This window comes from Blennius ocellaris (assembly GCF_963422515.1).
Source record: "Blennius ocellaris genome assembly, chromosome: 20".
Taxonomy (NCBI): Eukaryota; Metazoa; Chordata; class Actinopteri; order Blenniiformes; family Blenniidae; genus Blennius; species Blennius ocellaris.
The window spans coordinates 2,995,332-3,007,825 of NC_137669.1; the positions used below are offsets into that span (position 1 = coordinate 2,995,332).

Below are 12,494 nucleotides of genomic sequence, written 5' to 3' on the forward strand. Positions count from 1 at the left end.
GGTCCACGGTATTACAACTCGAACCGTGTTGAGAATTGCTGGGTAAAATGTGAACGCAGTACTCCTCTACGGAGCCCTGGAGTATGACTCAGGCATTGAAGAAGAATCTGAAACAAGGAGCTCTGGAGCTAAAACAATGAGCTGTTGGACTGACGAGGCAGGCAGGAGGCCAAGAGGGAGACGCCGACACACCTGGAGCTGCAGGAGAACGTCAACGTTGGAGAAAGAGAGGCCTTTTGTGGCGTGAAGAACAAGATTCTGCACAGATGAAAGGTGGAAGACTGATATTCCTCTTCGTTCCTGATGGAACAAGAAAGTTCTGAAAGGTTTCTTTGGTAGCGTTGTGACCTTGGGGTAGAGCCACCGCTACAATCAGAGAAGGTGTCATGACTTTTCATCGGTCCTGACGACCGCCGGCAGTAACCGCTCAGCCCCACGTTTGTCAGATATTATCAAGACAGGACTCTGGTTAGTGAAGCTTTGTCCTTCCTATTATAGAAACAGTCATCAACTCTCAGAGCTCCACTTCCATGTCCATCAAATACAATGGCTGCAGATCTCAGCGTAACACCTCAGCTGTTGCGAAATGGTCCGTCAGGGTTATTCTGCAGGGATGAAGAGGAGGATTGGTCGACCCTCACAAAAGATAAGCAGCGCCCTCGTCCAATCACATGCCATCGACAGGGAATCCCTGAGAAGTTAGGCGGGACGGAGGGGGGGGGGGTAAGAATGAATAAATAAAAATAGCCCGTGCCAGGCCAATGGCTGAGCCCATGGAGAGGTGTATAAATAAATAAGAGAAATAAATAAAAGAGGAGGGAAACACATCCTGGGGGCATCCCCTACTGGCGTAGACAGTCCTGCCTCTCATCACTCCCTCCCGCTCAGCGTCTCCCACTCCAACCAATCACTCACACTATTTCAAGTTATTTGCTTGCCCTCCCTCCCCACCTCCACCTACTTCCTCCTCCTCCTCCTCCTCCTCCTCCTCCCCTCCACCGCAGACTCCACTCTCTCTCACTTTCATTCTCTCTCATTAATGATCTCATTTCTCACTCTCCCTCCCCGAGGCCCAGAATGAGGTTAGCGCCGCGGTCTGACCTATAAACACTGCCATGGAAACTGCAACGTGTTACAGCCAGACACCTTTTTAACAGGAGGATGGGGCGGCGGGGCGGCTCACCTTTATCTTAGCCAGAGGGCTATCAGACGCCAGATTTACCTCACTTTCAGCAACGCTTTTCTTTTTTTTTTTCCCCTTTCTTCTTTTCACCCAGTTTTGGAGGCAGGCGGGGGTTCACTCTTCTCACAAATCAGTTCAACACTCTTCGACTTCTTAATGTGTACATTCACGTCAGAGGCAATGATGACTAAAAAGACAACAGGTAACAGCAGAAAGAAAACCTGTGAAAGCTTGATAATCGGCATCAACATGCTGGTTAAAAAAAAACCCTACTATTATGAGTGGGGAAACAATTTTCAAGGTGTATTTAAGTGTATTTTTTCCCAAACAGTATCTCCCCTAACTCATTGCACACACGTGTAAAAACAAAGCAGTAAACAGAACCCGGGATCCACTGGAGTCCGTTGAATATTGACCCTCCTCTAGTCAACAATGGAATACCCACACAGCCACGAAAGATTATTCACATTTCCATCATGTTGTCGGAACAGATTGTGCTGCAGAGTCCGAGTGTTTGGTCGTCGATACGGCCGACATGTTTTCATGTGTTTTCTTCACTGAGGGGAGCAAAAGAAAACTGGACGAAGCGCCGGGCGACGTCAAGAGTTTTCAGGAGTTAACTGGACTTTGCCAGGAGCGTTTGTGGAAGGTAGGCTGAGGAAACATGACGGGTTTGAATCAAATGGAAGTCTCTGGATAAACTCAGGTGAAATAAAAGAGTGGCTCGGTGCCAGTTAAGTTTTTAAAAGCAGCGAGTTCCCAGATTGACTGTGGACCAGCTGGAGTTTTGACTACAAGTCTCTCCTCTGCTCTCTTCCTGCACGTGGCTCAAGCGTCGCCCTGGTCCAATGCTGCAGGAGCCTGCAGAATCATTTCTAGCTCTTAAACCTGGGCACAACGGTTAGTCACTGCATGAATCGGAGGGGACGACTTTTCCAACAGACTCCAATAAGAACCAATATCATAGTGCTTGAAGACCAAAAACTAAGGTAACCAGGAATCAAGACGTCGTTCTACTAGTAATGATGTAAAGAAGAAATGTTCAGTTTGGAAGTAAATCGAAAATATGAATGTGGTTTGGTATTTCATATTTGTTACGACACTGAGAAGGGAAAAAAACCAAACTGTGAACTCCTCCTACTGTACGACATAAGACCAGACCACACTTACTCATCTTTTATCTGATGTAGCTAAAATCACATTGCGCGTATGGACCTTATCCGTTTAGTTTCTCAGTCTTGTGAAAACGCACAATTTTTGTGCTTTTATTTCAGAAAAGGTTTGAAAACAACACATGTCAAGGAAACGGCAGAAACACTGAAAACCATTGAGTGACTATGCCAGGGAACAGTTTGGTGCCGCTTTTGTAACGTGACTGAACAGACAATGAGGTTGTATTGCTGGAACTTAGAGGCACGACACTGCTGCATGTGCAGATGAAGCCGTTACTACGACCGCGGAAGCAGCGCTTCCAAAAAAGTTGCGTCTTACCCCGTTTCCATGGACACAAAGTCGGGGTGCGTTCAAAAGATTCCCACCTTGGGAGCCAATTTGAAAAAAAGTTGTGTTTCCAGTTGCTTCAAGAACCAAAATAGCACAAAATATAAGAAACTCAACAAGAAACTTTGCAGAAAAGAAACTCGCTACAATATTAACACGCAGTGACTTAGAGAAGTAACTTTAATCTGATTACTAGTTTGGAAATAGTAACGTGTTAGATTACGCGTTACTGGATGATATGCGTTTGGATTGGTTGAGACGATTGAGGACCACAGAGGATTTCTGTTGGACTCTGTGATCCGGAGTCACAAGCTCCTGAAAGGTTTTTAGCTGAAACCTTCTTTCTCATGGCTCCTCATACTGTATGATGTGTCTGGACCATTTCCATTCTTTTCCTAAATGAACACCGTCACTGTGGACGGCCGCGGATACAAGCCGGATACACAAATATGAGCAAACTCACAGAACTCTGCATGTATTACAAATGAATATGTAGGTTATAAAGAATCTGACTGATGTATGGCGATGAGGAGACGGTAGGACTCACCGGCAGGCTGGAGGGCCGGCCCTGCATGCTGTCTTCTTGGCCGCTCTTGCTGGGTTGGTTGGATGGAGGGGCGCTGGACTGCGAGCTGAAGGAATCCTGGGAGAGTTCCTGGTAGGAACAAGAATAAAACACTGTAAATACCATCCGTGCAACGTTAAAAACTAGAATCCTTAGGCGCTGGGCAATGTATGACAATACAGTCGCTGGCACACCGATCCAAAGTAGCGTCCCGTGACGGAGAGCGATTTGAATATTTGCCGTGTGACCAAACCAAGAGCTGTGGTGGAGCTAAACCTCAGTGCTTTACATCGCAGCCTTTTCTACGTGGCTTCAGTAGGAATGTGTTGGTCTTCACCCTCCTGCTCCGCCGTTTTGAGTTGTTGCATTGTTTTGTAGATCCTGACATTTGCGCCGTCCCTTTGACAAGAGGGGACTGTCTAATTAGCCGAGTCATTAACGTTTAATTAAGCAAGGAGGTGGCGCCTGCTTCACTTCTGCCAAAGGTTCATTCTAAACTTCTTAAAGCTGCTGCAGAGTTGGCGCCGAGCCGGGAGGCAAGCTGCTGTTTTACCTGTGGAGGAGGAGGGAACCTCTGGTATGGCGACTGCTGCTGCTGCTGCTGCTGTGGTGGTGGTGGTTGTTGTTGTTGTTGTTGTTGTGGTTGTGGCGGTGGTTGTTGTTGTTGTTGTAGAGGGGGGGTCTGGGAGTAAGGTGAAGGTTGACCCTGCTGTCCATGACCTGGAGGTTGTTGGGCTTGAGGAGTCGGCCCCCCTGGTTGTTGTTGCTGCTGTGATGGCCCCTGTTGCTGCTGCTGTTGCTGTTGTTGTTGTTGTTGTTGTTGTTGTTGCTGCTGCTGCTGCTGCTGCTGTTGTTGTTGTTGTTGTTGTTGTTGTTGCGGTTGCTGCTGCCCTGGTCCGGCAGGCTGTGGGTACCCAGGCTGGCCCGCTGGACCCTGCTGACTTTGAGGACCTGGACCTTGAGGCTGCTGCTGCTGTTGGTTGGGGCCGTACGGCGGCTGCCCGGGCGTAGACTGTGGGGGCTGGCTGTAAGGGGGCTGGCCCGGCGGAGCGCCGTGGGGACCCTGGGATTGTTGGTATGGAGGGCCCGGCTGCCCGTGCTGGCCGGGCGGCTGTGTGGGGTGGCCCTGCTGGGTGTAGGGGGGTCCAGAGCTGCCCTGCGACTGGCCTGCGTATGGGGGCTGCTGCTGCTGCGGCTGCGGCTGCGGCTGCTGCGGCTGAGGCTGCGGCTGCGGCTGCGGCTGAGCCTGAGGCTGCTGCTGCTGCTGCTGCTGGCCAGGGTGAGGTGGAGGGCCGTGCTGGCCGTAGTAGGCCTGGCCCTGCTGGCCGTAGCCCCCCGGGCCCTGTTGTCCAAAGGCCGACATCTACGGGTAGAAAAAAGCACATTGGTTAAGATCAATCCAGATTTATTTATAGAGCCCTTTACAGCATTCAAGGTGACCAAGGCGCTTTCCAGTAAAATCAGACCGTAAAATGAGAAAGAAAAGAATTAAAAGTGTTAAAACAAACTATAATCAACAAGAGTAAAATTAGACCGACTCTAAATAAAATAATATAGGATGTCATCACATTACTGTGTATTAAAAGTCTGATTAAAAGATCAACAGTTAATTTTAAATGCAGTGGACCACTGAGATAAAGAGCTACGATTGTCCAGAGCCTCGTAGAAGGTTTTCCCCGGCGGTTCACTGGATCAGGTTTACTGGCCCCGTTTTTTTCACCCATTCAGCAGAGGAAAACACTCATTTCAATAATAGCTGTAATTTATTTATCCTACACATCCTGCGAACCCTTTACACTTAGCTGATTCCACACAATAATCCAACACATCACAAATTGAATCACTAAGTAAGTGAAGTGTAATTTCAGATCCGAGTGTGTGGATCTCGAAGGAACTCAAGGGATCACGGTTGTTTTTTTTCTTTTTAAATGCAATGTTTTCACAAGATCCCAAGATCGGACTGAATCAGGGTTTAGAACCACGACGGCATGAGCTGTCAAATGTAAACAGGAAGTTGTGGCAAACAGCTGGGATTAATGTGAATTTGACACAGTGATGCGTCACAGCAAGGCCACATTCACACGGCCGAGGCGTTCACGCGCAGGCGCAGCTATTCCGTCGTCTATATGAAAAACGGAGTTGGAGCGTTTTGGAAAAAAAATTGCATTTCTCCCACAGTTTCCATGGAGATGGAGTATTCTCAAAAAGTTCCACCTCGGGAGCCATTTTTGCCAAAAGTTGTATTGCAGTGGCTCAAAGCGGCGCCGTTGTGTAAAACTGGGCGTCATGGCGGTGACAATATTCACTTCAGGAAGTCCATATGAATTCTCCTTGTGGTATTTCAAAGAGGTGACAATGTGAAATGTTTCTTTTCATGATAGCTTGGGTTCTTCTTGCTGGCATATATTTGAAAAGAATAAATAAATAAAAAATCCCTCAATTATTCCCAATGCTATAATAAAACATAGAGCAAGAAAAGTCCCACCAGTGATTGAAAACTTGTCGACTCTTGTGAATTTGTCCGTCAGCCATTAACCAACCAGGATGCTTTACATAAAGGTGTACAGGCACCAGTCCACTGAGCGCGCAGTAATTTCAGATTACGGTGTTTATCATCGTGAGCTCCTCTGTTCAGCATCAGTCACTTCCTGAGCACCGGAGTGTTTGTACTGACAAGATCTTCTCTCAAGCTGCGAAACAGATAAAAATAACCCATTATTTTAAGTTCCCTCTTTGACTCCGGTGCGCTTTTCATCCTCGGCGGAGTAATCAGAGTATCTCTTCATCTTGCCAACGGATTCAAAAAGGGAAAGACAACAGTTCCCCGTCCTCGCCGCCAGCTGATCAGTCAACGGCACAACGGGACCAACAAAAAAAAAACCATCCAAGTGTTGGTATTCAGCCGTGCGTCGCTTTAAATTACCGGCATGGAAATCAAAATGGAGTTTTGACTTCATCTCCTTGAACTCTTGATATGAGCCTTTTCATATTGGGCTCGATCCTGCGCGCCCAACGCCTTTCAATACCGTGTTTTCGTTTCATTACCCTCAAGATCGTGGAAGGAGAAAGCGCTGACCTTGTGAGGGAACACTGTAATATAAAAAGATGAGTGGAATAGGAAAAAAAAAAAAACCCCAGCTGTGTTTGGTTCTTTCTTTTTTTTTCTTTTTTTTTGGAGGGAAGGGGTTTTCAGCTACTTAAGAATTCAAAGAAAGATAGTAGAGAATCGGAGCGCATTTGAAAAAGAAAAAGAAGAAGAAGAAAACAACGTGAAGTGGCTTCATTGTATGTGTGTGACAAAGGCGGGGAAGCAGTTCTCTCCTCTGCAGGGCTTTCATGGAGTCCACGGTCACACCAGGAAGGCCAGTGTGAGATAATCACGCCACACAATGGGCACCAGACCGCAGGCGGCGGACCAGCAAGGCAAAAGGCCTGCGCCTTACGGGATTCCCTGCCTGCGTTTGCCTGCTCGGGCCGGCGGTTCAAGAAGGGGCTCGTCCCTGGACGTGAGCGAGCCGCTCTGGAAAGCTGGAGGTTTTACCGTTACTCCACTGGACGACGGGGCAGAGGGGGGCGCCGCCCGCTGCCAACTTCAGCATGGAAATCAACCGTACGGTGAAAAAATGGATGGACTGCTGCTCTCTTTAGGTCCATGTCCGTAAAATAAGGAAAGGAAAAAACTTTTCTCTTCACTGTTTGGAAAGTCACAAAAAAACATGCTGAATTTCTAGTTTGGTCGGGCTCGCCATTAACTTTGTTGGTCGTCTATGATCCTGTGCATAATCCCGTCTGAAACGAAAAGGCTTTTTTGCAGCTCGACTTCAATGAACAGTGTGTAATCCCCGCTTCTCCTCTGTCTCGCTGCTGCGCGCGCTTTAAAGGAATAGATTTCGGAATACGGTTATTTCAGAGGTTTTGGGATACGTTCACTCCTTTCCCCTGCCAGCAGTGAGACGACGCTGCTTTGATGTGAGTTCATTAAAGCGGCTGGTTAGCTTAGCTTTGCATAAAGTGGGGAAGCGGTGAGTCCGTTGACGGCAGTGACGCCTCCCTGCTTACCTATCAGAAACTTTAGAATTCCAACTGAACCCATCATGGGCGCCGTACTTGGATAATGCATTTAAAATGCCTTCTCACTTCCACAATTCCCTTTATCTGGATATATAATAAAGGTCCAGCTGGTTGACATATCAACACACAGAACGTGTCCCGGATCAATCACTCCATTCATTTCCATTGGTAGAGCTCAGGCTGAAGCCTCTGTCACGAGCAGTTGACTTAATAGGAAGTGTTGCTAGAAACACTTGGGGCTTCACTCAACATGTGTTCACATGTGTGATTGACATCAAGGAGGAAACACTGCATTAGGTCTGCCTTCATACATACATTATTAACAGTGTATAAAAACACAGGGACAACATACAAACCCTCCGTCATGATAAAAGGCTGCAGTTACAATCTGTGATAGTCCAATGGAAAATTTGTTTAACATTAAAGAAAATTTGATGACAAATGATACATTTTCCAGCAAATTTAGACAAAGAGGGACAATTTTTTTCCCTTTTGAGGCTCATTTAAACTACAACAAACACTCTTTACCTCATGAAGTTTAGCCTTCTTAAAACTCACCACAAAAGAACTGATCTCTACTTTTCAAACTGTAGTTCCACCGGCTGATTCACCTCTGAGGACTTCCTTCTTTCATGAGCACAGACAATTTGGTAATCAACATAATAAAAAACACTTAATGTTGTCCATGTGTTTTACCATGCTTAAATAGGAAATGCATTAAAACCTACTGCCCAGCGAGTGTTAGGAGTGGGAATGAAGACACACTTCTTTGACTTTATCGCAACTTGTTGTTTTTATTCCCAGAGAGAAACACTTGGCGATTTATTTTGGGTCTCAGCCCACCAGGTCAGTATCACTCTCTTTATCAGGAATGTCAAACATAAGGCTTGTGGACCACAACCGGCCTGCAAGAACCTACAATCCGGCCCTACAAACCAAGCAAAGAGCCACAACTTCAACAAACACATTTCTTCAGAGTGGTGGACACAACCTGAACAGAGATATCAGTGACGCTGCCACACTAGCATTAACTAGCATTAGCCTCAAAGTCATGCTGTCAGAGCGAGTTCGTAAAAACATCGAGAATGCAACAGCAATAAGAGAAGTTTTCTGGACATTTCACTGGACTTTGTACCAGAAAGTTTCTTTAAATGTATTTAGATTGTAGTGATTGTTTTCTTCTGCCAAAATACACGCACTTTCGTCACATATTGCACCACAACAAGGAAAAGGTTACATTTAAATGTTATTACGGCACTATTTTATGGGTCCGGCCCACAACAGATTACATTCGTCTCCAACAACCATCACAAAAAATAACTACCCAATCAAACCCAGTGGGCCATCATGATCTATCAACATGAAACTATTCTACTTTGCAAATGACCGGATTTCAAGTGAAAGCGCCATTTGTCTAATCCGTGTTCGTACGGCTTCCCACAACGGGCAAGCAGTGTATTGCCAGCGCAGCGAAGTGCCTCTGGTGTTACCGTGATCATCGTGCAGAACGCTCGTCAATCACACTGAGCGAAAATGTGCCACTTAGCATCACTTAGCATGAACTTAGAGCCCATTTAGCACCACAGCCTCCTTTTCCTCCGCCTCGCAGTGTTGTGTTCCAACCCCAGCCAGTTCACACAAACCTGCTGGGATTGCAGCCGCTCTCTACGGTTTGTACAATTAACTTCCTGTTAGACTACCGGGCTTTTCAAACCGAGTGATAACCATTTTTCATCTCAACTTTATTCATCGTGCGTTTTCGAAGGTCACCGTTTGGACACTCGGACGGATGGAGAGGAAGCTTCAAGAAAAACAGGAAGAGAGAGACGGACTCGCCGAGCAGCAGAAGGTCCCATGGGTCTGGACCGACTGTACCTCAACGACTCCGATTCACGAGTACTCACTGTGTACTCCTCACCGACCTTCACCTGCTTAACATGTGGAGGATTCATTCCATGAAGGGACTATTTGCTGTTCGCTCCCATTCCCGTAGGTCAACGACCAAATAAACGCTCGACTTCCTAAACTGCCGGGGATGAAAAAAGAACTTATTAACTTGTGGTCTGGACTTCAAACCGTGTTCCAAACCATGAGTAAGTACTGCCAATCTTCCCGAATGGTCCCATTAAAAGTCCTGTCCTAAGGCAAGAGGTCTTTCATTTTTAATAACTCACCGGCTTCACCTGCCTTCCACTTTCCAGTACGACAGAGACGCAGTGAAGGTCTGAGGTTGAAAGTCTCTCTTTTACGCCCAAACGCCCCTTCATGACATGTTACAGGACAAACACTCCTGGGTTCTCCTCACCCAAACAGTCATTTCCGACCTGAGTCTTTGCACCGGATCACCCCGAACGTGACTCAACCTTTTACCTTGTGCTTCAGACTCTCTGTCTCAACAGGTCTGCAGTCATGTGCTGCACTTTAAACTGGAAGGCCTCGTCTTTCCATGTCTTTTTCTGGGTGTTTTTGTTTGAACACACAAGTTGGAGTCAGCGGTCTAAACAAGGAGGCTGCAGACCTTTGAGAGGAATGAGATGAAGAGGTGAAGAGAAGGGAGACATCAGTGGTGGAGTAAAAAGAACCGGCGCTTCAGTCAGTATCTACAATCCAACTATTGTAGGGAGGACCACCCATTTTGTGTCGGGGGCTTTTAACTTCAATCTGAGGCACCTGCTTTTGTTTAATAAGGAGAAAAATATGAATCCAGTCAGATTTCTTCTTTCTTTCGCTTCCACTTCCACCATCAGATTCAGAAACTTCACCATCATCAGGTTTTGTTCACGGTTCTGTTCCCAATTGATTCCAATTACTTTATAATTGTTGTTTTTGTTCATTAATGCTGACTAATAGAGAACGACATCTTGCCTCGTCAGAAGTGACTAACACATGACCGGGACTGTTTTTTGGGAGGGAGCGTGTTTTTCCAGTGTGATACAAAGATGTTGGGGAGAACAAGCGTTGGCCCGTCAAAATGGAAGCGACGTCAGTTTGCAGCAGACTTGACTGACCTGCTGTCCGTACTGCATGCTGCCCATGGTGCCAGGGGTCCGGCCCTGCATGCCCATAGGGTACCTCTGAGGGCCCGGTGGTCCGTAGCCCTGCCCTGGGTATGAGCCTCCCTGCTGGGGTCCGGGCCCTGTGGGGGGTCCTGGCTGTTGCTGAGAGTAGGGGTTGGGTCCTCCATAGGGCTGGCCCCGCATCTTTCCCACCGGGTCCATTGGGCCTGGAGGCTGCAGGACACACAAGCACAGGACATGCATCTGTGAGGTGCTGTGGTGAACGGCGGGGTCCGCACATCACAACCGTACAGGAGAGGCTCGGCTTCAGAGATAATTGTCTGTCAGCCACTTGCAGCTCTGAGGGTTGATGGTTATATGCTGAGTCTACTGCCTCTATTCGACTGTGCAGACACACCCTGAGAAGCTCTATAATGATGCAACTGATGGGATGGTGCTCACAATGCAGGCATGCGCCCTAGAGAGAAGGAAGAGACGTCGGAGTTGTGAGTGCAGGTCAAATTTAGCTGGAGTTTATTTTGGAGCCTTTCTCCTGTGGGTTTTTGTTGGAAAACGGCATTACTCAGCACAAACCGTGACTCTGCCTTCTCATCGTCATCTCAGTTCGCAAGCAAATATAGAACTAAAAAAAAAAAAAAATTGGGAGGAGGGGGGGCTGAGGAAAACAGTAGTGGATTTACATTCTTACAAGAAAAGGAAAAAATTGGCCATGAATGAATGAATGAATGAATGAGCCCACTATATCTGCCAGGAGCGTTTCCCTGCCCAGGAGATCATTGTGCCAGTGGGTGGATCCTGTTACGGCGGAGACGTCGGGGAGAGTTGCTATGAAAATAAAGCTGAAGGAAGTGGAAGTGTCTGCGGTGGCTCTGGAGCCGAGCCCACCCTGCTCAGCTGGAGCCACGTCAGGACAGGGGGGGGGGGGGGGGGGGGGGGGGGGGTGACCCCGGCCTGGTGTGGGTTTGGGAGGGATCAATCTGGCTGGGTGACGTGACTGAGACCCGAGCGTCTCTGGTTCCAGAGCCGGGGTGGGAAATGGGAATAAGGAACATTCATATGTTAGCAGCTGGAGCCAAGGTCATAAAGCGTAAACACCTAAACTCAACACTTTGCCAATACTGTAATAAAGCAAGCTTGTTTATCGCTGAAAAGAAACTGCAAACAATCGTTTAACAGGGCGTCCTGCTGGGCTGCCAGGGTCCCCACCACGCCGCTGACAGCCCCTCCACCATCCCGCCAAACCGCTGTGGCGTCTGGAAGCACGAGCCACAATGAGGGCTTTGAAGTAGCAACACCTCCTGGCCCGCTGACCTCGGGCAGCAGACACAAAGCTTTCATTGCTTCCCACGGTTATTAATCTGTGTGTGTGTGCTGGCGTGTGTGCGTGTGTGCGTGTGTGTGTGTGTGTGTGTGTGTGCTTTTCCTCCCCCAAAACCTCTTTTCCTTGGTTAAGGGAGACAACCGCCAGGGCTATTTATAGCCGAGCGAGACGGAGAGGGCAGTCTGCCGAAAATGTAACAGGTCCCAGCTGCACTGCTGTTTGAACCCGGGCCAGGCCTTGCTCTTCCTGGGCTTTAATAAAGCAGCAGGCTTTGGCACTCTATGAATGACAGTGCTGCAATGAGGGGGGGGTGAGGGGGGGGGGGGGGTGCTGTGTGTAAATATGTGCACGATGGGGGGGGGGGGGGGGGGGGGGGGGACTGTAGGTGTTGGGAGGAGGCGGAGGGGGGTGGGGGGGAGGATCAACAAACTGTCAGTGCGGTCAACCCAGCAATATCCCAGATAACCTAGTCCGCTCCGCGTTTTCCCTCCAGCCTCCCCCAGGCCTCGCTCTCCTTAGCTCCTTCAGGTTCAGGAGTGTGTGTGTGTGTGTGTGTGTGTGTGTGTGTGTGTGTGTGTGTGTGTGTGTGTGTGTGTGTGTGTGTGTGTGTGTGTGTGTGTGTGTGTGTGTGTGTGTGTGTGTGTGTGTGTGTGTGTGTGTGTGTGTGTGTGTGTGTGTGTGTGTGTGTGTGTGTGTGTGTTACTACGCTCCCTCGGGTCATTACCAACCACACCGTGGGGAGAAGAGGTAACAGGCTCTGGTAGGCCCTGTCCTATGACCTCTAATGCACTGTAATCCCCCCCGCCGCCGCCACCGCCCCCACCTGACCACCCCGCT

The 12,494-nt window shown here is 48.2% G+C and overlaps 1 protein-coding gene across 1 annotated transcript in view; it reads right to left on the bottom strand.

Moving 5' to 3' along the window:
* LOC308145191 (uncharacterized protein) overlaps positions 1 to 12,494 on the bottom strand; it is a gene marked incomplete at its 3' end in the record, with an annotated part of 41,601 nt that overhangs the window by 1,741 nt on the left and 27,366 nt on the right. The window contains exons 2-4 of the mRNA XM_080516553.1: positions 10,328 to 10,549; positions 3,802 to 4,611; positions 3,231 to 3,338 (exon numbers count right to left, since the gene is read on the bottom strand). Coding sequence (XP_080372679.1) covers positions 3,231 to 3,338; positions 3,802 to 4,611; positions 10,328 to 10,549 — 1,140 coding nt within the window. The remainder of the gene's footprint in view (positions 1 to 3,230; positions 3,339 to 3,801; positions 4,612 to 10,327; positions 10,550 to 12,494) is intronic.